General features: G+C 44.0%; 1 protein-coding gene across 1 annotated transcript in view; it reads left to right on the top strand.

Moving 5' to 3' along the window:
- LOC106591213 (myosin heavy chain, fast skeletal muscle) overlaps positions 1–22899 on the top strand; it is a 28826-nt gene extending 5927 nt beyond the window's left edge. Inside the window, exons 13-41 of the mRNA XM_045690691.1 lie at positions 3529–3647; positions 3816–3965; positions 4060–4230; positions 4459–4762; positions 5124–5188; positions 5284–5371; positions 5488–5605; positions 6754–6877; positions 7319–7455; positions 7930–8185; positions 8426–8668; positions 8995–9171; positions 9268–9413; positions 9593–9683; positions 9985–10374; positions 10496–10622; positions 10811–10929; positions 11591–11787; positions 11924–12107; positions 12218–12383; positions 12721–12845; positions 13009–13317; positions 13539–13742; positions 13889–14014; positions 16407–16577; positions 17560–17664; positions 17761–17856; positions 18267–18398; positions 22767–22899. Coding sequence (XP_045546647.1) covers positions 3529–3647; positions 3816–3965; positions 4060–4230; positions 4459–4762; positions 5124–5188; positions 5284–5371; positions 5488–5605; positions 6754–6877; positions 7319–7455; positions 7930–8185; positions 8426–8668; positions 8995–9171; positions 9268–9413; positions 9593–9683; positions 9985–10374; positions 10496–10622; positions 10811–10929; positions 11591–11787; positions 11924–12107; positions 12218–12383; positions 12721–12845; positions 13009–13317; positions 13539–13742; positions 13889–14014; positions 16407–16577; positions 17560–17664; positions 17761–17856; positions 18267–18398; positions 22767–22787 — 4661 coding nt within the window. The 3' untranslated portion in view covers positions 22788–22899. The remainder of the gene's footprint in view (positions 1–3528; positions 3648–3815; positions 3966–4059; positions 4231–4458; positions 4763–5123; positions 5189–5283; positions 5372–5487; positions 5606–6753; positions 6878–7318; positions 7456–7929; positions 8186–8425; positions 8669–8994; positions 9172–9267; positions 9414–9592; positions 9684–9984; positions 10375–10495; positions 10623–10810; positions 10930–11590; positions 11788–11923; positions 12108–12217; positions 12384–12720; positions 12846–13008; positions 13318–13538; positions 13743–13888; positions 14015–16406; positions 16578–17559; positions 17665–17760; positions 17857–18266; positions 18399–22766) is intronic.
- Positions 22900–24826: the final 1927 nt, after the last annotated feature.

Genomic DNA, 24826 nt, shown 5'->3' with positions numbered 1-24826 from the left:
ACTCTCCCCTAGCCTGACTCTATACCTGATAACATGATGATTCCCACTCTCCCCTAGACTGACTCTATACCTGATAACATGATGATTCCCACTCTCTCCCAAGCCTGACTCTATACCTGATAACATGATGATTCCCACTCTCCCCTAGCCTGACTCTATACCTGATAACATGATGATTCCCACTCTCTCCCAAACCTGACTCTATACCTGATAACATGATGATTCCCACTCTCCCCTAGCCTGACTCTATACCTGATAACATGATGATTCCCACTCTCCCCTAGCCTGACTCTATACCTGATAACATGATGATTCCCACTCTCCCCTAGCCTGACTCTATACCTGATAACATGATGATTCCCACTCTCTCCCAAACCTGACTCTATACCTGATAACATGATGATTCCCACTCTCCTCTAGCCTGACTCTATACCTGAAAACATGATGATTCCCACTCTCCTCTAGCCTGACTCTATACCTGATAACATGATGATTCCCACTCTCCCCTAGCCTGACTCTATACCTGATAACATGATGATTCCCACTCTCCCCTAGCCTGACTCTATACCTGATAACATGATGATTCCCACTCTCCCCTAGCCTGACTCTATACCTGATAACATGATGATTCCCACTCTCCCCTAGCCTGACTCTATACCTGATAACATGATGATTCCCACTCTCCCCTAGCCTGACTCTATACCTGATAGCATGATGATTCCCACTCTCCCCTAGCCTGACTCTATACCTGATAACATGATGATTCCCACTCTCCTCTAGCCTGACTCTATACCTGATAACATGATGATTCCCACTCTCCCCTAGCCTGACTCTATACCTGATAACATGATGATTCCCACTCTCCCCTAGCCTGACTCTATACCTGATAACATGATGATTCCCACTCTCCCCTAGCCTGACTCTATAACTGATAACATGATGATTCCCACTCTCCCCTAGCCTGACTCTATACCTGATAACATGATGATTCCCACTCTCCCCTAGCCTGACTCTATACCTGATAACATGATGATTCCCACTCTCCTCTAGCCTGACTCTATACCTGATAACATGATGATTCCCACTCTCCCCTAGCCTGACTATACCTGATAACATGATGATTCCCACTCTCCCCTAGCCTGACTCTATACCTGACAACATGATGATTCCCACTCTCCCCTAGCCTGACTGACTGACTCTATACCTTTAGGATTGTGTTCTGCTGTGGTCCATAAAAAAAATGAAGGCTCTAAAAACACTGACTCATGCTTTCACCTAGGTTTCCTCATCAGCCAACAGGAGAGGTGTTCCCACATCATGTCATCCTCACTTCGCCTTTATTTTACATGCTTATATGCAGTCAACAAGTATAATTATTATTTTCCCAAGTATAATTATTGTTTTCCCAAACAAGCCCTCTCCTCTTCTGAGTCTAGGATGTACAATGAATCTCTGTGGCTAGGCCGGTGGTGTCTCCCAGGCTTCATATCAGTCAGGAGAAGCCTTCAGATTAGGAAGTCCACATTCTTGCAGCCTACCTCAGTCCTTTGTTAATTACCCAGACTCATACACAAACAGCTATTTTTGAATAAGCAATTTATATAATGATATAAAACAGTGAAGCTATAAGACAGTTTTATACGGCAATAGTTCACAATCTATATAGTTAGCTCTACGATATGACTCCTATCTCACTCTTGTGGAAACATTCTGTCTCAGAGACAGGCCCCATTTGTACTTTTCCTCCGGCCACAAATACAGTTGCACATAGATCATTCCATCTAACCCATAACACATGAATTACTGCTACTAGGCCACTTTAAGAAACATAATAAAACGAGGTCAAGTCAAATAATTAGTCCCTCATCTGGAACGGTGATCACTAACATGTTCCACACCACCTAGAATACATATTGCCTTGAACAGGGAAGATAGAGAATACATGTTTAATCATTTTCTCTCCTTCTCAGCTTTCCGAATCATTCTTTAAACTACTGATAAATGATCCCATGCTTCTTGAATCTCTGACTTTAATTTAAGACTCTCAACTTAGCACACATCGACACTGGCAGAATGTACATCTAAAGACAGGGGTGTGTACATGTACTACATGTCAACATATCTTTGTCCTTGTCTTATACTGTCGCCAGTGGCATGTTAGTGACAGATCGGTATCTCAATGCATTTCTATTCTAAATTACTGAATAACATTTCACAGTGTGCAGACCCCCACAATCAACCTAATACCCCCAAATAAACCATTTTGGACAATCCTAAATCAATTACGGGTAACGGTTGACCACTCCTCCCTCCCAGCACTCATTCTTCCAGCGTCACTTCGTTTTCTTCTTAAGATAGCTTTGCAGTTCATCCTCACAATGGTACACATGGAACTCATGCCTGTCAATGTGGATGGCCCATGATAATGTCCCGATTTCAATATCCCCAAGCAGACGAAACACTCACCTGAGCCGCCGCCACCAACCTTTGTGGTCCATTCTGTCTTATCCGTTTTCTGGCCAGTGCACAAGCAGCATGAGATAAGTTTGGAGGCGTTGAGGGTCACACTGTTCTCGGCGGAATGATTCCTTCCATGCATCTAGATACCATCTGTGGTCACCTTCGCCATAACCTCGAGAGAGGACAGACCAGAACAACAGTTTAGGCTATTTCTGATTACGGAAATCCAGAATAACTATTCACTGCATGACAAATGATTACATTCCCAATATTCTGAATTCAAATTTCAAAGAGAATCACAACTGTTCAAACCATTTCAAATGTCAGAGAAAATCAAAACTGTTTGCAAATTGGCTTATACTCCCCTATCATATTGGCAACCTCATGGCAGAGTTACAGGGTCAGGGAGTCAGAGAACAGCAGACCCAATCTGGTGAGATGTGTATTGAAGCCAAACAACAACAGCGATACACTACTTACTAGCATTTACCAGCATTTACGTATTATACTGAAATCTCACCCAGTGTCTCTAGCCTTTGAGTGATCAGGCCTCACCAGAAAGTCAGAGCAAAGGTCATTCAACACCATTAAGTGAGTGTTCTTTCCCCTTTCAGAAGAACATGGGTTATCAGTTTCCTTCAACTAGGACATAGCTCTTTCCAGTAGGAAAACCCTCTCAATGACTACTGCTAACACACATGGATCACTCTCAAACAATGTTCTGCTTTTACTCCTATTGTAAGGTTGAGAAACATGCAAAACAACATGGTAACTTTCTCCTTATTGGAAGGCATTGTTTTCATTTTAGTCTAACAATGTTACTCTTAATAAAGAAGGATTCATTTACATTGAGTGTTCGTCTTTAGTGGAGAATTTACATTACAAAAGTCATGCAGGAGAGTTTTTGGAAACCAAATTCCCACCTCCAGAAATGATTTGAAATGATGAATATGGGAGAAAAATCTAAACCTAACTCACAAAAAGGTTATCCAAACTATTTTGTCAGTGTGACATCAGAAACAAGCGATCTAGTGTCACTGAGTCTGTTGTTGTTGGTTCTCTCTCCAGTGGCTGATAAAATCGCCTACCTGCTGGGCCTGAACTCAGCTGAGATGTTGAAAGCTCTGTGCTACCCCAGAGTGAAGGTCGGCAACGAGTATGTGACCAAGGGACAGACTGTGGCTCAGGTAAGACTGCAAAACACAGCATCTACCATTTTCTGAGCACCGTAATTATTTTGGGGACGAGTGTATTGCTTTTTTAAAATAGTGATGTTGTTTATCCCAAGGTCTTATCACCTTATCACCAGACACGGTCAATAGCTAATGTATTAATTTGAGGTATTATCATTGCAGGTTAATAACTCAGTCAGTGCTCTGGCCAAGTCTATCTATGAGAGGATGTTCTTGTGGATGGTCATCCGTATCAACGAGATGTTGGACACCAAGAATCCAAGGCAGTTCTATATCGGTGTGCTTGACATTGCCGGGTTTGAGATCTTTGATGTGAGTATGATGCCAGAACAAGACACTTAGTTGTGATTGAGATGGATTACAGCCTTGTATGATGAAATGATCCCTTTTAAAACTCCATCAACAGTACAACAGCATGGAGCAGCTGTGCATCAACTTCACCAATGAGAAACTGCAACAGTTTTTCAACCACACCATGTTCGTCCTGGAGCAAGAGGAGTACAAGAAGGAGGGAATCGTCTGGGCCTTCATTGACTTCGGCATGGATTTGGCTGCCTGCATTGAGCTTATTGAGAAGGTAAGCTGTCTGTGAAGATTGTAATGGACCGCAAAAGCGAAGATCATAGGGAGTCCTGTGTGAGTTATTATCACAGTGGTACAATGTATCTGACTGTTGAGAACTCAATATGTTTCCTATTATGTACCCCAAAATGAATGTAATCCTCAAATAGAATGTTTACTAAAGGAATGATTGAGATCCTAAATGGAAATATCACTAATTTGATATACATCTATTTTCGTAAAGCCATTGGGCATCTTCTCCATCCTTGAAGAGGAGTGCATGTTCCCCAAGTCTTCAGACACTACCTTCAAGGACAAGCTGTACGCCCAGCATCTTGGCAAAACAAAGGCGTTTGAGAAGCCCAAGCCTGCCAAAGGCAAGGCAGAGGCCCACTTCTCCCTGGTGCATTACGCCGGTACTGTGGACTACAACATTACTGGGTGGCTGGAGAAGAACAAGGATCCCCTGAACGACTCAGTTTGTCAACTGTATGGGAAGTCCGGAGTCAAAATTTTGGCTGCCCTGTATCCCCCTCCCCCTCCTGAGGGTAAGACTAGCATCATGTCATAATATTTAACTAAATACTAGTTACAACTCAGACCCAAATGTTCTTTAAAGTCTTAGAATGTATCACCATTTCTCAACGTTTATTACTAGGTTGATTTACTCATAGACTTGGTTAATTTAATCATGCAGTAGGTCTTATTTAACATAATCTCATTGGCAGCATTTGCCTCTAGATACGTGTGAAGTTAACCAGAGGTTCTCCGGTTTATAATTAGTGTGCTTGCTGAAGACAAGACCACTCTAGATTTCTTACATACTCTTATTATTATTATTCTATTTATTCCACCCACTCTAGGAAATTTACTTTTCTAGTTATCTTTTACTTTTCCCCATTTTAACAGATAAAGCCAAGAAAGGAGGCAAGAAGAAGGGTGGTTCCATGCAGACTGTGTCCTCCCAGTTCAGGGTGAGCTTTTGAAATGTGTTTATTCAGTCCTTCAAAAGGTGCAATTATCATAAACTACAGTATGTCTGAGAAAATGGTTTGTAACCCTCCTACAGGAGAACTTACATAAGCTGATGACCAACTTGAGGAGCACTCATCCTCACTTTGTGCGCTGCCTGATCCCCAACGAGTCAAAGACTCCAGGTACAAGAAATATTGGGTTAAATATGTAATCTAATCAGTACAGTATCAGTAACCTCAACCATTCCAATCTTTAACCTGTTTATGTGTATTAAAATAGACTTGGTTTGTTTTACCAGGTCTGATGGAGAACTTCCTGGTTATCCACCAGCTCAGGTGTAATGGTGTACTGGAGGGTATCAGGATCTGCAGAAAGGGCTTCCCCAGCAGAATCATCTATGCTGACTTCAAGCAGAGGTATATACGTGCAAGCATGCATACACACACACACACAGACACACACACACACACACACACACACACACACACACACACACACACACACACACACACACACACACACACACACACACACCCACACAGACACACAACACACACACACACACACACACACACACACACACACACACACACACACACACACACACACACACACACACACACACAGAGAGAAATGATTGGCACTCTTGATAAAGATGAGCAGAAAATACTGTATCAAATAAATAACACTGATACTGAGCTATATTGTATGGTCTAACATTTGTGACAATTATATTATTTTATACTCAGAGAAAAAGATTTTGTTTAACAATTCATATTTTATTTCAAGATAGGGCTCATAATTATTGACACCCCTGTTTTCAATAGGAGGATAATGGCACTGAGTCTTTCTCTAGAATGTTGTATGAGATTGAAGATCACATTGGGAGGGATCTTGGACCATTCCTCCTTACAGAATCCTTCCAGATCCTTGTTATCCATAATTCAAACAACAGGTTTTCAATGGGGTTCAAGTCTGGAAACTGAGATGGCCATAGTAAAATGTTGATTTTGTGGTTGATTAACCATTTCCTTGTGGATTTTGTGTGCTTGGGGTTATTGTCTTTCTGTAATACTCACCTGTGGCCACGTTTCAGCCTGCTGGCTGAGGCAACCGAGTTTTTGGCAAAAATGTCATGGTACTGGGTAAAGTTCATGATGCCGTTGACCTTAACGAGGGCCCCCGGATCATTTGACGTAAAGTAGCCCCATAACATCAAAGATCCTCCACCATATTTTACAGTAGGTGTGGGGTTATTATCCTCATATACATATTTTACAGTAGGTATGGGGTTATATCCTCATATACATATTTTACAGTAGGTATGGGGTTATATCCTCATATACATATTTTACAGTAGGTATGGGGTTATTTTCCTGATATACATGTTTTTTTCGAATCCAAAAAGCATCTTGACCATACAATATAGTTCAGTATTTGTATTATTCATTTTTTACAGTCTACTTTGCTCATCTGTATCAAGGGTGCCAATCATTTTGAACCTCACTGTATACCAATCAACCAATTACAACTTGGCAGATTTTAAAACTGTCCCCTCATTCAGGTACAAAGTACTGAATGCCAGTGTCATCCCTGAGGGCCAGTTCATGGACAACAAGAAGGCTTCTGAGAAGCTGCTTGGATCCATTGATGTGAATCATGAGGATTACAAGTTTGGACACACCAAGGTCAGTCAAATACCCCCAGTAAAAGCTGACAACAAAACACAACTTGAATGATAATTTAAACCCGTACCATATAAAATCTCTCCAGGTGATCTATCCATCCTGTTGTTCTTTCTTCTTCATTTCACTAATGGAAAAGCTGGAAAAACATTGTACTGTTTTTCTTCAAAGTCATGCATCACAAGTATAGAAGAGAAACTAAACTCATTATCATGTACATTGTGTTAGAGTGGTATGGCTTCAGTTATCTGTATCTGTGTAGATTATTAATCTACTGTACAATAACTAACAATTTAGAAACAACCTATCACATGGTTTGTTTGAAACCATATCAAAGTTAATGTTGTTTAAATCAATCTAGTGGTGTTGTTCCCCTCTTTTGATTCAACCCTTTCTATCTGTCACCATCTGTTGTTCCATTTACCATGTTAACCTGTGTCTCAGGTGTTCTTCAAAGCCGGTCTGCTGGGTGTCCTGGAGGAGATGAGAGATGAGAAGCTGGCCACTCTGGTCGGCATGGTCCAGGCTCTCAGCCGTGGATTCCTCATGAGGAGAGAGTTTAGCAAGATGATGGAGAGGAGGTGAGGAATAGTAGACATCTTGGCAAAGCTTTCTGTCAACCACCTGTATCTAATGCATTATGATTACGCACTGTAAATGCTGTGAGCTGTTCAGAATGAGAAAATACGTCTTATAATGGTCTACTAAAGCTTTTGGCTTAATTCATTTAGTCCAGAAATGGATGTAGCAACTAAGGATTCTAGCTTTATAGCTGCAGTTTGGGATGTGGCTGTTCAATTGGCATTTAAATGTGTGGTATTTACCCATTTATTCTTGAAGTATATAAAATGCCTCATGAGCTTAGCACGCACGACCTGTCAGTACTTGCATCTGGAGAGCTGTCTATGAATTTAAGAGGGGTTACATTTCCCTAGCTCCATTCCTCAGCTGTAAACAAACAGTGGCAGTTGGTTCTGTTTTGTTGTTCATCTAATCACAGAATGTAGCTTTAAGCATGTCACTCACCATGCCACTCTGTCCTTTCTGTCAACCAGAGAATCAATTTACGCCATCCAGTACAACATCCGCTCATTCATGAATGTGAAAACCTGGCCATGGATGAAGTTGTACTTCAAGATCAAGCCTCTGCTGCAGAGCGCTGAGACTGAGAAGGAGCTGGCCAACATGAAGGAGAACTATGAGAAAATGAAGACAGACCTGGCCAAGGCTCTGTCTACCAAGAAGCAAATGGAGGAGAAGTTGGTGTCCCTGACGCAGGAGAAGAACGACCTGGCACTCCAAGTCGCATCTGTGAGTCAGCAACTACCCTCGTATGGGCACATTTACATACACATGAATACACACACATACACACACACATATGAACACACTGTAAAGTATGTGGCTAGCTCAAACATTTTTATTGCCCATGTTATATATTGTATATATTTCATGAATTTCTACTGATTTGCTCTGACCTCTTTGAGTAAAATGTATATTTTGATACACAAAGTGAGGCCTCTGATTTGTTTACTCCTGTTCTGAAACCAGGAAGGAGAGAGTCTGAATGATGCTGAGGAAAGGTGTGAGGGGCTCATCAAGAGCAAGATCCAGCAGGAGGCCAAACTCAAAGAGACGACCGAGAGGCTGGAGGATGAGGAGGAGATCAATGCTGAGTTGACTGCCAAGAAGAGGAAGCTGGAGGATGAGTGCTCTGAGCTGAAGAAGGACATTGATGACCTGGAGCTCACCCTGGCCAAAGTGGAGAAGGAGAAGCACGCCACTGAAAACAAGGTCTTGTGTCTTACCATAGACAGTCTAACCAACAATAATCCAAACACTAATCAACTCAAAACATAGCTTAACAGAAATGGAATTCACGTTTTTACAATAGTATAATTTCAGTTGTAGGGTACTCCCAACATTCATTGCATGTTCTGCTCCCCCTCATTTATGACTTCCATTCAGTACACTGGCATGGTGAACACTGACATCTAGTGTTGAATCTTTAGTACAGTAACTGTTGATGACATTTTTTATCGAAATGAAATGAATGCAATATATAACAAACTAAATCTCCCCTTTATGGTGAAGTGTAATTATGTTGTGGCCATTTACAGGTTAAAAACCTGACTGAGGAGATGGCATCTATGGATGAGAGTGTTGCCAAGCTGACCAAGGAGAAGAAAGCCCTCCAAGAGGCCCACCAGCAGACACTGGATGACCTGCAGGCAGAGGAGGACAAAGTCAACACTCTGACCAAGGCCAAGACCAAGCTGGAACAGCAAGTGGACGACGTGAGTGAAGTTTGACATTTTGGCCATGATAGTATGTAAGATGATATTATCTTCAGTTGTTTAGATTTTAAAAATATATGTGTTTTTATCTTATAGCTTGAGGGTTCTCTGGAGCAAGAGAAGAAGCTCCGTATGGACCTTGAGAGATCCAAGAGAAAGCTGGAGGGAGATCTGAAACTGGCCCAGGAGTCCATAATGGACCTGGAGAATGACAAGCAGCAAGCTGATGAGAAAATCAAGAAGTAAACACAAACAAATGACTACAGCATTAGCTGCTATAATGGTTGTTCTTGACTAATTATTGTAATTATGAATTAGCACTTGAATGGTATTCTTAAAAGCAAAGTGAATGGTATGATTCTCTCCCTTTACAATATCAAACAAAAACTAACTAAGCAATCGATGTGTTTCTGTTTCTTAGGAAGGAGTTTGAGACCACTCAGCTCCTCAGCAAGGTTGAGGATGAGCAGTCTCTGGGAGCTCAGCTGCAGAAGAAGATCAAGGAACTCCAGGTACAGTAGAGGATATAAGCTCCAGTACAGAAAAGCACAGACTTGAATCATTTCCTGAAAACATTATTCTGGTAGCACACGTTTCCTGGTGGTGTCTGATGGCTGAGTAGGTTGGAAGATGGTGGTTCTGAGCATTGTTGATTTGGTTCCTGCATGGGACCCTGTCTACTGAATATATTAGTGTAACTGACTTTTTATTAAACACATTTATGCCAAATATACAAACTATTATAATTTTGTGAGGTTCAATTGTTTCAATTGTATTTTAGAATTCATCCCCCTGCTCCTACCCCTGTTCTAGGCCCGTATTGAGGAGCTGGAGGAGGAAATTGAGGCTGAGCGTGCTGCCAGGGCTAAGGTTGAGAAGCAGAGGGCTGATCTCTCCAGGGAACTTGAGGAGATCAGCGAGAGGCTGGAGGAGGCCGGAGGCGCCACTGCTGCTCAGATTGAGATGAACAAGAAGCGTGAAGCTGAGTTCCAGAAGCTGCGTCGTGATCTTGAAGAGTCCACCCTGCAGCATGAGGCCACAGCCGCCGCTCTGCGCAAGAAGCAGGCAGACAGTGTGGCTGAGCTCGGGGAGCAGATCGACAACCTGCAGCGCGTCAAGCAGAAGCTAGAGAAGGAGAAGAGCGAGTACAAGATGGAGATTGATGACCTCTCTAGCAACATGGAGGCCGTCGCCAAGGCTAAGGTGAGTAGTGATGTTTTGGTAAAGCAGTGTTGAGGAGGGTCAACTATATTACCATTCAAGTGAACTGAAGTTGACAGGAGTCACATATATAAAGTAATGATGGAACATGTTTCACTAACAGGGCAATCTGGAGAAGATGTGCCGTACTCTTGAGGACCAGCTGAGTGAGCTCAAGACTAAGAATGATGAGAATGTTCGCCAGGTCAACGACATCAGCGGACAGAGGGCCAGACTCCTGACAGAAAATGGTAGAATCAACAATGAATAACAAGCCAATGCTTTCCTTCAGTAAAACGCAATAACGTTTTCGGGACTATATCCACATAATTTCTACTGTACTATTCACCACCTAACATTGCCCTACGATACCTCAGAATCCATTTTCAATCTTAGAGAACAGAGACCCTATTAACAAGATGTCCCTCTGTCCCTGCAGGTGAGTTTGGTCGCCAGCTGGAGGAGAAGGAAGCCCTGGTGTCTCAGCTGACCAGAGGCAAACAGGCCTTCACCCAGCAGGTGGAAGAGCTGAAGAGGGCGATTGAGGAGGAGGTCAAGGTAAAGGACCCAAAATGGACTCCCCGTCCACAGAGTTTAGAGCTATATCTTTATAAACACGGTGACTACGCCACCCTCTGAGACTCCTACTGTCTATCCACCCTCAGAGAATTCTACTGTCTCTAAACCCTCATAGACTACTACTGTCTCTCCACCCTCAGAGACTTCCACTGTCTCTCCACCCTCAGAGAATTCTACTGTCTCTAAACCCTCAGAGACTCCTGCTGTCTCTCCATCCTCAGAGACTTCTACTGTCTCTCCATCCTCAGAGACTTCTACTGTCTCACCACCCTCAGAGACTTCTACTGTCTCTCAACCCTCAGAGAATTCTACTGTCTCTCCACCCTCAGAGACTTCTACTGTCTCACCACCCTGAGAGAATTCTACTGCCTCTCCACCCTCAGAGACTTCTACTGTCTCTCCACCCTCAGAGACTTCTACTGTCTCTCCACCCTCAGAGACTTCTACTGCCTCTCCACACTCAGAGTCTTCTACTGTCTCTCCACCCTCAGAGACTTCTACTGTCTCTCCACCCTCAGAGACTTCTACTGTCTCTCCACCCTCAGAGACTCCTACTGTCTCTCCACCCTCAGAGACTTTTACCGTAATTTGTGTGACTATCTCTCTAATCATTCTTTGTCTTTCTCTATCTTTCTCACAGGCTAAAAACGCACTGGCCCACGGTGTCCAGTCTGCCCGCCATGACTGTGACCTCCTGAGGGAGCAGTTTGAGGAGGAGCAGGAGGCCAAGGCAGAGCTGCAACGCGGCATGTCCAAGGCCAACAGTGAGGTGGCTCAGTGGAGGACTAAGTATGAAACTGATGCTATCCAGCGCACAGAGGAGCTGGAGGAGGCCAAGTGAGTCGCACGCAACAGAAAAAACTCAGATATGGTGTGGATGGTGAGGGTGGTATAAGGCTATGAGAAAATGTTACATCAATATGTATTGTAACATATCTTTCACATCATAAAACCTCCCTCTGTCGTCCAACAGGAAGAAGCTGGCCCAGCGTCTGCAGGATGCTGAGGAGACCATTGAGGCGACCAACTCCAAGTGCGCCTCCCTGGAGAAGACCAAGCAGAGGCTGCAGGGAGAGGTGGAGGACCTCATGATTGATGTTGAGAGAGCCAACGCACTGGCCGCCAACCTCGACAAGAAGCAGAGGAACTTTGACAAGGTGAAAATGAATAAACATAACATTTTTGTCAATTGTATAATTGTTGCATATTTCTAATTTAAAAACTCTTCATCTACGACTTCTAATGAAAATCCCATGGATTCTCCTAGGTTCTGGCAGAGTGGAAGCAGAAGTATGAGGAGGGCCAGGCTGAGCTGGAAGGAGCTCAGAAGGAGGCTCGCTCTATGAGCACTGAACTCTTCAAGATGAAGAACTCCTATGAGGAGGCTCTGGATCATCTGGAGACTCTGAAGAGAGAGAACAAGAACCTGCAACGTGAGCATTTGACAGCAGTTCTGTTTGGCTCATGTTTGACTAGTGTTTTGAAAATGGAGGGAACTGCAATCATCAACATTAATATTACAACATTTCAGAAATGTCACGTACACTATAATTTGTATATATTTTACTTGTAGTTGGTATTCCTTTGAATATTCCAAATAAGTGGTCGGCGATTAGATTTGCAAGATCCTATGAAGTGCTGTTAATTAATTAACTGTTGATATGATTTAATGTCAAATTCAGCGCATGGACATCTCCACTGAAACCCCCCCAAGACTATACTTCTTGTGTGTGTGTGTGTGTGCGTGTGTGTGTGTGTGTATGTGTGCAGAGGAGATCTCTGACCTGACTGAGCAGATCGGAGAGACTGGCAAGAGCATCCATGAGCTGGAGAAGGCCAAGAAGACCGTGGAGACAGAGAAGTCTGAGATCCAGACCGCTCTGGAGGAGGCTGAGGTACAAACTACAGCTGTCTGATGGGAAAAGCAGTGTTACACTAGCCAACTCCAGATCCAGTCCTCAAATCCCTGTATTGGAGTTTATTGTAGTCATATATATATATAATTCCTACATCCAAATGTATTGAACACGATTTTCCTGACTGCTTCTGTTTGTCCAGGGAACACTGGAGCACGAGGAATCCAAGATTCTGCGTGTGCAGCTGGAGCTGAACCAGATCAAGGGTGAGGTGGACAGGAAGATCGCTGAGAAGGATGAGGAGATGGAGCAGATCAAGAGGAACAGCCAGAGGGTGGTTGACTCCATGCAGAGCACCCTGGACTCTGAGGTCAGGAGCAGGAATGATGCCCTGAGGGTGAAGAAGAAGATGGAGGGAGACCTGAACGAGATGGAGATCCAGTTGAGCCACTCCAACAGGCAGGCCGCTGAGGCCCAGAAACAGCTGAGGAACGTCCAGGGACAGCTCAAGGTAAAGGGACTGGGACATCCGGCTCAAAAATATGAACATGGAGAGGGATTTGTTTGTAAATCTGTAGAAAATAATAGAACAGAGGAATTAAATAGATTAAACTATATACTGTAGAACGGTAGGGATGTTTGGTAAATTCTTCCCAATGAACATTTCTATCACCCATCCTATCACCCCTACTTCCACAAGTCCTAATGAACGTATGTCATTGTGAACCCCAGGATGCCCAATTGCACCTTGATGATGCTGTCCGTGTCGCAGAAGACATGAAGGAGCAGGCAGCCATGGTGGAGCGCAGAAACGGTCTGATGGTGGCTGAAATCGAGGAGCTGAGAGTTGCTCTGGAGCAGACAGAGAGAGGCCGCAAAGTAGCTGAGACTGAGCTGGTAGACGCCAGCGAGCGTGTTGGACTGCTGCACTCCCAGGTATGGGTCAAAGCCATTTCTAATGAAACTCAACCAAGCATACAGTTTAAACACACCTTGAATTCGACAATGCATGCTTTGAGAGTTTCATTATTTCAGCATTGTAAGTTCTCTTGAGAGTCAAACAAATCATCTTCCTCCTTCAGAACACCAGCCTTCTGAACACCAAGAAGAAACTTGAGACTGACCTGGTGCAGGTGCAGGGAGAGGTGGACGACATTGTCCAGGAAGCCAGGAATGCAGAAGAGAAGGCCAAGAAGGCTATCACTGATGTGAGTCCTCGAATTACATCAACTTGATTTGTTCCTAAGGTCCAAGGGTAGCTGTGGTGGTTAAGAACAACAAAGATCTCAGAGGGATGTCATGATTGGTGCCAATTGGTGCATAAATTAAACACCAATTTATGCTCTGCGGTGAAACGACCAGATAGGAACCAATATACACAGGCAGTTAGGAAAGCAAAGGCTAGCTTTTTCAAACAGAAATTTGCATTCTGTAGCACAAACTCCAAAAAGTTCTGGGACACTGTAAAGTCCATGGAGAGTAAGAGCATCTCCAAGCTGCCCACTGCACTGAGGCTAGGAAACACTGTCACCACCGATAAATATACGATAATCGAGAATTTCAATAAGCATTTTTCTACGGCTGGCCATGCTTTACACTTGGGTACCCCTACCCCGTCAACTGCCATGTACCCCCCACAGCAGCTCGCCCAAGCCTCCCCCATTTCTCCTTCACCCAAATCCAGATATCTGATGTTCTGAAAGAGCTGCAAAATCTGAACCCGTACAAATCAGCCGGGCTAGACAATCTGGACCCTCTATTCTAAATTATCCACCGCAATTGTTGCAACCCCTATTACTGGCCTGTTCAACCTCTCTTTCGTATCGTCTGAGATCCCTAAAGATTGGAACGCTGCCGCGGTCATCCCCCTCTTCAAAGGGGGAGACACTCTAGACCCAAACTGTTACAGACCTATATCTATCCTACCCTGACTTTCTAAAGTCTTCGAAAGCCAAGTTAACAAACTCACCGACCATTTCGAATCCCACCGCACCTTCTCCACTATGCAATCTGGTTTTCCCGAGCTGGTCATGAGTGCACCTCAGCCACGATCAAGGTCCTAAACGATATAACCGCCATTGATAAAAGACAGTACTGTGCAGCCGTATTCATCGACCTGGTCAAGGCATTCGACTCTGTCAATCACCATATTCTTATCGGCAGACTCATCAGCCTTGGTTTCTCAAATGACTGCCTCGCCTGGTTCACCAACTACTTCTCAGATAGAGTTCAGTGTGTCAAATCGGTGGGCCTGTTGTCCGGACCTCTGGCAGTCTCTATGGGGGTGCCACAATTCTCGGGCCGACTCTTTTCTCTGTATACATCAATGATGTCACTCTTTCTGCTGGTGATTCTCTCATCCACCTCTACGCAGACGACACCATTCTGTATACTTCTGGCCCTTCTTTGGACACTGTGTTAACAAACCTCCAGACGAACTTTAATGCCATACAACACTCCTTCCGTGGCCTCCAACTGCTCTTAAATGCAAGTAAAACTAAATGCATGCTCTTCAACCGATCAGTGCCCGCACCTGCCCGCCCTTCCAGCATCACTACTCTGGACGGTTCTGACTTAGAATATGTGGACAACTACAAATACCTAGGTGTCTGGTTAGAATGTAAACTCTCCTTCCAGACTCACATTAAGGATCTCCAATCCAAAATTAAATCAAGAATCGGCTTCCTATTTCGCAACAAAGCATCCTTCACTCATGCTTCCAAACGTACCCTTGTAAAACTGACTATCCTACCGATCCTTGACTTCGGCTATGTCATTTACAAAATAGCCTCCAACACTCTACTCAGCAAATTGGATGTAGTCTATCACAGTGCCATCCGATTTGTCACTAAAGCCCCATATACTACCCACCACTGTGACCTGTATGCTCTCGTTGGCTGGCCCTCGCTTCATATTCGTCACCAAACCCACTGGCTCCAGGTCATCTATAAGTCTTTGCTAGGTAAAGCCCCGCCTTATCTCAGCTCACTGGTCACCATTGCAGCACCCACCCGTAGCACGCGCTCCAGCAGGGTTATTTCACTGGTCATCCCCAAAGCCTATTCCTCCTTTGGCCACCTTTCCTTCCAGTTCTCTGCTGCCAATGACTGGAACGAATTGTACAAATCACTGAAGCTGTAGTCTTATATCTCCCTCACTAACTTTAAGCATCAGCTGTCATATCAGCTTACCAATCATTGCACCTGTACATAGCCCATCTGTAAATAGCCCACCCAACTACCTCATTCCCATATTGTTATTCATTTTTTGCTCCTTTGCACCCCAGTATCTCTACTTGCACATTCATCTTCTGCACATCTGTCACTCCAGTGTTTAATTGCTAAATTGTAAATATTTCGCAACTATGGCCTATTTATTGCCTGACCTTCCTAATCTTACTACATTTGCACACATGGTGTATAGACTTTTCTATTGTGTTATTGACTGTACGTTTGTTTTTCCCATGTGTAACTCTGTGTTGTTTGTGTCACATTGCTTTGCTTTATCTTGGCCAGGTCGCGGTTGTAAATGAGAATTTGTTCTCAACTGGCCTACCTGGTTAAATAAAGGTGATTTATTTTTTTTGTAATACTTTTCCAGGCGGCCATGATGGCTGAGGAGCTGAAGAAGGAGCAGGACACCAGCTCTCACCTGGAGAGGATGAAGAAGAACCTGGAGATCACAGTCAAGGACCTGCAGCACCGCCTGGATGAGGCTGAGAATCTGGCCATGAAGGGAGGCAAGAAACAACTCCAGAAACTGGAGTCCAGGGTGAGTTATCAGCAGGGTGGATTTGGGGTTCGATTAAAAGACAGTTTTCTGGGAAAGTATTTGATCATGTAAAATACACAGGAGCATTATGTAATGACTTTTTCTCTCATTAACCCACCTAAATCAGGAGTTCCCAAATGTCTTTGCATCAGGGACCCCTTCATAATATCAGAACACAAATCTTACATTAGAGTGCGATATAAATAGCATCCACACAGTTTTACTATGACTTCAGCAGTGCATGGTCACACTAATCAAGTCTTGGCCCCTGGGAAAGAACATTTGAAAGTCCCCTCTCTTGCCATCAGAGGGAATCTTTTCCAGTTTTAAAACAGAAATTACAGTGCAATTATGTTCAAAACAAAAACATTGGGAATATGTTACACTTATGTTATGGAGTTGAGAATTGGAGCCAAGACCTTCAAATAAAGTCAAGATATAAAATTGTATTTATCTAGTTGTTTCTTTTAGGCTTGGCAAACTTCGCGATCCCCCATAACAGAAGCAAACTCATAACATTAAAACAGGCGAGTGGCGGCCTCTATTGGCCATACTGGTACTGCAACATGCACTGCTAAATGCATGACAAAATCGGTCAAATAAAAAAAAGAGTCCGATATATTATAACTACAAGAAGAATTGTGTTGAAAAAAATTATAATTGTTGTAACACTGTGCATACCAATATCCCTGTGAGCCTCCCACACCCATGTTGTACATCTAAGGGTTAAGAACATAAATAGTGGATTAATAATATTACATTGTATTGTATTGGACCTTCTAATCTTGTTCCACAGATCCTTGGTAGTTTCATCTGTTGTTGCTAGCAATATTCATGAACAAATTTAAATGTTAATCCCACTTTGGGAACCACTTGTGAAAGTACATAGTGAAAGACAACAATTGTGCCTCCTTGACTGGGTAAGAGACTACCTCTGCTTTCACCACCTCAAACAAATGGCTAATGTATTTCTTCCACAAAGGTGCGTGAGCTCGAGACTGAGGTGGAAGCTGAGCAGAGAAGAAGTGTAGACGCGGTCAAGGGAGTCCGCAAGTATGAGCGCAGAGTCAAGGAGCTCACTTACCAGGTAAGAGAAAGTGCCTTCTTCACACACTTGACACTAACACAGATAGGTTTGTGTATAAAACTATACTGACATTGATTATTTGCTCTTCTCCCACAGACTGAGGAGGATAAGAAGAACGTTGGCAGACTTCAGGACCTGGTAGATAAGCTGCAGATGAAAGTGAAGGCCTACAAGAGGCATTCTGAGGAAGCTGTGAGTCACTGACAAAACTTAATGTCCATTCAATTTAGTTTGAAGTAATTGTTGCTACAGCACATCAGTCAACAGGGATAATTGATAGTGCAAGTAAATGCTGATGAAATTATACACATTTCTGAGTGCCTCCAATGTGTTACCAACTTAAAGGAGATGGGGTTGAATATGAATTTGCTGCGCCAGGGGCTGGTCTAGTGGTAGTGCTGGAGGCAGCGGTTTGATCACCCGTTTCCGCTAACTCACTTCCTCTGCTGTATCATATATCTCCCTGTATACATTGCTATCCTAAAGCTGCCTTTTTTGTATTTTTTTTTAAAATACCTTAAAAAACAGAATATTAATTTGCTACCTGAAGCACCAAACTTGAAATGCTAATGTTCTGCTCTCCCTCTCTTTATCTCACCCAGGAGGAAGCAGCAAACCAGCACATGTCTAAGTTCAGGAAGGTTCAGCATGAGCTGGAGGAGGCTGAGGAGCGTGCTGACATCGCTGAGACTCAGGTCAACAAGCTCAGAGCCAAGACCCGTGACTCTGGAAAGGTACAGAACTGCTGCTAAACCTGTACCTGACTCATGTTCAGATATGACCACATCAACACCACCTATGATTCAGTCTTCTCAGAGGTCAATACTGACCTTTTACACTAAACTGTATTGAAGATCTCTAAGAAGAACATTTCAGGTAAGGCTAAAAAAGGAAGGTTAGATCTATCCATATACGTATCATGTTCATTATTATTACTGATCCATTATATTTTATCCATATATTTATCATGTTCATTATTATTACTGATCCATTATATTCTATCCATATATTTATCATGTTCATTATTATTACTGATCCATTATATTCTATCCATATATTTATCATGTTCATTGTTATTACTGATCCATTATATTCTATCCAAGTCTATCCATATATTTATCATGTTCATTGTTATTACATTTTTACATTTTTTTTTTTGTCATTTAGCAGACGCTCTTATCCAGAGCGACTTACAAATTGGTGCATTCACCTATAATATCCAGTGGAACAACCACTTTACAATAGTGCATCTAAATCTTTTAAGGGGGGGGTTAGAAGGATTACCTTATCCTATCCCAGGTATTCCTTGAAGAGGTGGGGTTTCAGGTGTCTCCGGAAGGTGGTGATTGACTCCGCTGTCCTGGCGTCGTGAGGGAGCTTGTTCCACCATTGGGGTGCCAGAGCAGCGAACAGTTTTGACTGGGCTGAGCGGGAACTGTGCTTCCTCAGAGGTAGGGAGGCGAGCAGGCCAGAGGTGGATGAACGGAGTGCCCTTGTTTGGGTGTAGGGCCTGATCAGAGCCTGAAGGTACGGAGGTGCCGTTCCCCTCACAGCTCCGTAGGCAAGCACCATGGTCTTGTAGCGGATGCGAGCTTCGACTGGAAGCCAGTGGAGAGAGCGGAGGAGCGGGGTGACGTGAGAGAACTTGGGAAGGTTGAACACCAGACGGGCTGCGGCGTTCTGGATGAGTTGTAGGGGTTTAATGGCACAGGCAGGGAGCCCAGCCAACAGCGAGTTGCAGTAATCCAGACGGGAGATGACAAGTGCCTGGATTAGGACCTGCGCCGCTTCCTGTGTGAGGCAGGGTCGTACTCTGCGAATGTTGTAGAGCATGAACCTACAGGATCGGGTCACCGCCTTGATGTTGGTGGAGAACGACAGGGTGTTGTCCAGGGTCACGCCAAGGCTCTTAGCACTCTGGGAGGAGGACACAAGGGAGTTGTCAACCGTGATGGCGAGATCATGGAACGGGCAGTCCTTCCCCGGGAGGAAGAGCAGCTCCGTCTTGCCGAGGTTCAGCTTGAGGTGGTGATCCGTCATCCACACTGATATGTCTGCCAGACATGCAGAGATGCGATTCGCCACCTGGTTGTCAGAAGGGGGAAAGGAGAAGATTAATTGTGTGTCATCTGCATAGCAATGATATGAGAGACCATGTGAGGATATGACAGAGCCAAGTGACTTGGTGTATAGCGAGAATAGGAGTGGGCCAAGAACAGAGCCCTGGGGGACACCAGTGGTGAGAGCACGTGGTGCGGAGACAGATTCTCGCCACGCCACCTGGTAGGAGCGACCTGTCAGGTAGGACGCAATCCAAGCGTGCGCGGTGCCAGAGATGCCCAGCTCGGAGAGGGTGGAGAGGAGGATCTGATGGTTCACGGTATCAAAGGCAGCAGATAGGTCTAGAAGGATGAGAGCAGAGGAGAGAGAGTTAGCTTTAGCAGTGCGGAGAGCCTCCGTGACACAGAGAAGAGCAGTCTCAGTTGAATGCCCAGTCTTGAAACCTGACTGATTAGGATCAAGAAGGTCATTCTGAGAGAGATAGCAAGAGAGCTGGCCAAGCACGGCGCGTTCAAGAGTTTTGGAGAGAAAGGAAAGAAGGGATACTGGCCTGTAGTTGTTGACATCGGAGGGATCGAGTGTAGGGTTTTTTCAAAAGGGGTGCAACTCTCGCTCTCTTGAAAGACGGAAGGGACGTAGCCAGCGGTCAAGGATGCGTTGATGAGCGAGGTGAGGTAGGGGAGAAGGTCTCCGGAAATGGTCTGGAGAAGAGAGGAGGGGATAGGGTCAAGTGGGCAGGTTGTTGGGCGGCCGGCCGTCACAAGACGCGAGATTTCATCTGGAGAGAGAGGGGAGAAAGAGGTCAAAGCACAGGGTAGGGCAGTGTGAGCAGGACCAGCAGTGTCGTTTGACTTAGCAACGAGGATCGGATGTCGTCAACCTTCTTTTCAAAATGGTTGACGAAGTCATCCGCAGAGAGGGAGGAGGGGGGGGAGGGGGAGGAGGATTCAGGAGGGAGGAGAAGGTAGCAAAGAGCTTCCTAGGGTTAGAGGCAGATGCTTGGAGTTTAGAGTGGTAGAAAGTGGCTTTAGCAGCAGAGACAGAAGAGGAAAATGTAGAGAGGAGGGAGTGAAAGGATGCCAGGTCCGCAGGGGAGGCGAAGTTTTCCTCCATTTCCGCTCGGCTGCCCGGAGCCCTGTTCTGTGAGCTCGCAGTGAGTCGTCGAGCCACGGAGCAGGAGGGGAGGACCGAGCCGGCCTGGAGGATAGGGGACAGAGGAAATCAAAGGATGCAGAGAGGGAGGAGAGGAGGGTTGAGGAGGCAGAATCAGGAGATAGGTTGGAGAAGGTTTGAGCAGAGGGAAGAGATGATAGGATGGAAGAGGAGAGAGTAGCGGGAGAGAGAGAGCGAAGGTTGGGACGGCGCAATACCATCCGAGTAGGGGGAGAGTGAGAAGTGTTGGATGAGAGCGAGAGGGAAAAGGATACAAGGTAGTGGTCGGAGACTTGGAGGGGAGTTGCAATGAGATTAGTGGAAGAACAGCATCTAGTAAAGATGAGGTCAAGCGTATTGCCTGCCTTGTGAGTAGGGGGGGGAAGGTGAGAGGGTGAGGTCGAAAGAGGAGAGGAGTGGAAAGAAGGAGGCAGAGAGGAATGAGTCGAAGGTAGACGTGGGGAGGTTAAAGTCACCCAGAACTGTGAGAGGTGAGCCATCCTCAGGAAAGGAACTTATCAAGGCGTCAAGCTCATTGATGAACTCTCCAAGGGAACCTGGAGGGCGATAAATGATAAGGATGTTAAGCTTGAAAGGGCTGGTAACTGTGACAGCATGGAATTCAAATGAGGAGATAGACAGATGGGTCAGGGGAGAAAGAGAGAATGTCCACTTGGGAGAGATGAGGATTCCAGTGCCACCACCCCGCTGGCTCGATGCTCTAGGGGTATGCGAGAACACGTAGTCAGACGAGGAGAGAGCAGTAGGAGTAGCAGTGTTATCTGTGGTAATCCATGTTTCCGTCAGCGCCAGGAAGTCTAGGGACTGGAGGGTAGCATAGGCTGAGATGAACTCAGCCTTGTTGGCCGCAGACCGGCAGTTCCAGAGGCTGCCGGAGACCTGGTAATCCACGTGGGTCGTGCGCGCTGGGACCACCAGGTTAGAGTGGCAGCGGCCACGCGGTGTGGAGCGTTTGTATGGCCTGTGCAGAGGAGAGAGAACAGGGATAGGCAGACACATAGTAGAGAAGCTACAGAAGAGGCTACGCTAATGCAAATGAGATTGGAGTGACAAGTGGACTACACGTCTCGAATGTTCAGGAAGTTAAGCTTACGTTGCAAAAATGTTATTGACTAAAATGATACAGTACTGCTGGCTGGTGGAGTAGGCTAGCTAGCAGTGGCTGCGTTGTTGACTTTGAACGTGTAGCTGGCTAGGTAACCTCGGTAGTTTCAGTACTACACCTTGTCATGATACAAAGCAACTTTGTAGCTAGCTAGCTAACATAACACTAATCAAGACGTTCCTTGTAGTGTATTTAGTTTCAACAATGCTGCTCGTCGGTAATAGTTGGCTAGGTTAGGAAAAATGGCGTCGCGGGGGACGGAAATAGCTGGCTAGCTAACCTCGATGGCTGGCTAGCTAACAATTATCAATTAACAATGATCAAGTTATGACAAAGACAACTAGGTAGCTAGCTAGGTAACACTGCACTAGTCAAATCGTTCCGTTGTTTAGTAATAGTAACTACAGCGCTGCTAGTCGGTAACGGATGGCTAGCTGGCAGTGGGTTAATGATGACTAGGTGTGTTGAGTAAGTCTGGCACCGCGTCGCGGCTGGCTAGCACACCTCGATAATAATCAAACTCAAACTACACAATTATCTTAGATACAGAGACAGCACAGACAACTATGTAGCTGGCTAACTAACACTAACACCACACTAATCAAGTCGTTGCGTTGTAATGTAATAGTTTCTGCGGTGCTGCTAGTCGGTAGAAGTTGATTACTGATCCATTGAGTTATTACTGATCCATTATATTCTATCCATATATTTATCATGTTCATTGTTATTACTGATCCATTATATTCTATCTTTCTTCTTACAGGGAAAAGAAGCTGCTGAATAAACAAGACCAAAGTATTGAAGATCAAAGTCTTACCATTTTCCTGTGTTTCATAAAATATGATTTTCATGGTGAAATGTTGAGCATTGATTAAAAACATGTAGGCCTACATATACTTCCTTTGTGACTGTGGACTTATTACTCAGCAAACAGATTTTTAATACCATAAAATATTGTACTTTAATTAAAGGAGCAATCTGGGATTCCAACAACAACAAAGCGTTCACATCAGCTGAGGGATTAGAATGGAGAAATGTAACCACTCAAATTAATAGACTGAGCTATGGATGTAAGGACTGACCAGCTAAACATCAAACTTGTAGTTTTAACCATTTACACTCAGGGGAATTGGCCTATATGAACAGGCCCAAATGTAAATGTTTCTAAAAGAAAAAGATATGACAAGCATATGCATAACCATGGTAGCAATTGAAAGGGATCACTTTGGAGATGGGATTTTTTTTTTTTTAAGTGACCGAGTTTTTGTATTAGAATTTTGTAACAGATTATGCACACATTAATTTGTTGTGGAAACACTATGTAAACATAAATGGAGATTTTAGTTCTGGGTTAACCAATATTATGTAAACCAGAGGCTAGTGGGAGGAGCTATAGGGCAACGGGCTCATTGTAATGGCTGGAATGGAATTAATGGAACAGCGTCAAACATGTTGTTTCCATAGGTTTAATACCATTCCAATTATTCCATTCTAGCCATTATGATGAGCCTGTCCTCCTATAGCTCCTCATTCCTGGAAAATGTCACTTTCATAGGGTATAGAATAGTCTGATTATGCTGCGTTCAAAACAACTGGGAACACGAAAATCACCGACTGCAGTGCATTAAAGACAACTGGGAACTCTGAGAAAAAACTAGCTCAGGCTGGGAAAAATCGTTTTGAACATCCAAGTCGGAAACTCTTGCATTTTTCTAGAGCTCCGACTTTCCAACCTGAAGATCACTGACATCATGATTTGACCCCAACATTTTTTTCAAGTTCCCAGCTGAAAGCACCATAAGTCCTCAAGAAATCACGAAAATAAAACAATTAGCAATCTCATTAATCATAATTTATTTGATTGAAGAACACTGTAGTCTTAAAGTCACTTGATGATAACTTAACTATACATGGACACCCTTTTCACAAAATCAACGTCATAACTGCTCTTCTCTGTACATTATAATTAATCTGTAACTGTCAAGTGAAACAAAGCTTTAAACCATGTTTAAGTGAACCCAAATCCAGAAAATGGAAAGTGAAGTCACTTCCTGACATGGTAGACTCCTCCTCCTCACCATTCTATCGTCCCTGCATTCTGTCATTCAGGGACGACTGATACTACAGCAGTCATGTGTGTATTCCACACCTAAACCTTTTGTGGAACACTTCCTGTATCATTTTCATTGACACAATGGGACCAGTCTTGAGCTGTGTAGCGAAGTCAGACTATATCTGGGGAGGGGTAGTTTCAGGTGGAGTGATGATGTTGACGCTGGCCACACGAAGGCCATACACAGGCATTTCCACTTTGTCTTTGGTGTTTAACCGCTGCTCTTCAAAACAGAAACACTGGGAGGGGGAAAGAGATGTGCTTATTAAACATCAGAAAAAACAGACTCAATATGTATTGATCACATCTTTACTAAAAATTGTATCGTTGAGAGGGATGTGGCAAAAGGAATGGAAAATAAGTCTGGCTGCACAACCGATTGGTAAAAATACTGCAAATTGAGAAATCGTGACTAAACTGAATAAAATGAAGAAACTACACTATGAAACAAAGATAAATGACAAAGAATCATAGTAAAAAGCTTTGGAGCACCTTCAATGACAGTTTGGAAAAAAAGGCAAACTCAGTTGTATTTTTCAATGAATCAGATGGCTCATTCATCACAAAACCGACTGATATTACCAACTACTTTCATTATTTTTTTCATTGGCAAGATTAGCACATGTAGGCATAACATGACAACAACAAACGCTGACGCTACACATACAAGTATATCTGACCAAATACATGAAAGACAATAATTGTAACTG

The sequence above is a fragment of the Salmo salar genome, chromosome ssa12 (assembly GCF_905237065.1).
Source record: "Salmo salar chromosome ssa12, Ssal_v3.1, whole genome shotgun sequence".
In the NCBI taxonomy this organism is placed as follows: domain Eukaryota; kingdom Metazoa; phylum Chordata; class Actinopteri; order Salmoniformes; family Salmonidae; genus Salmo; species Salmo salar.
This window is presented reverse-complemented; position numbering and strand designations above follow the sequence as displayed.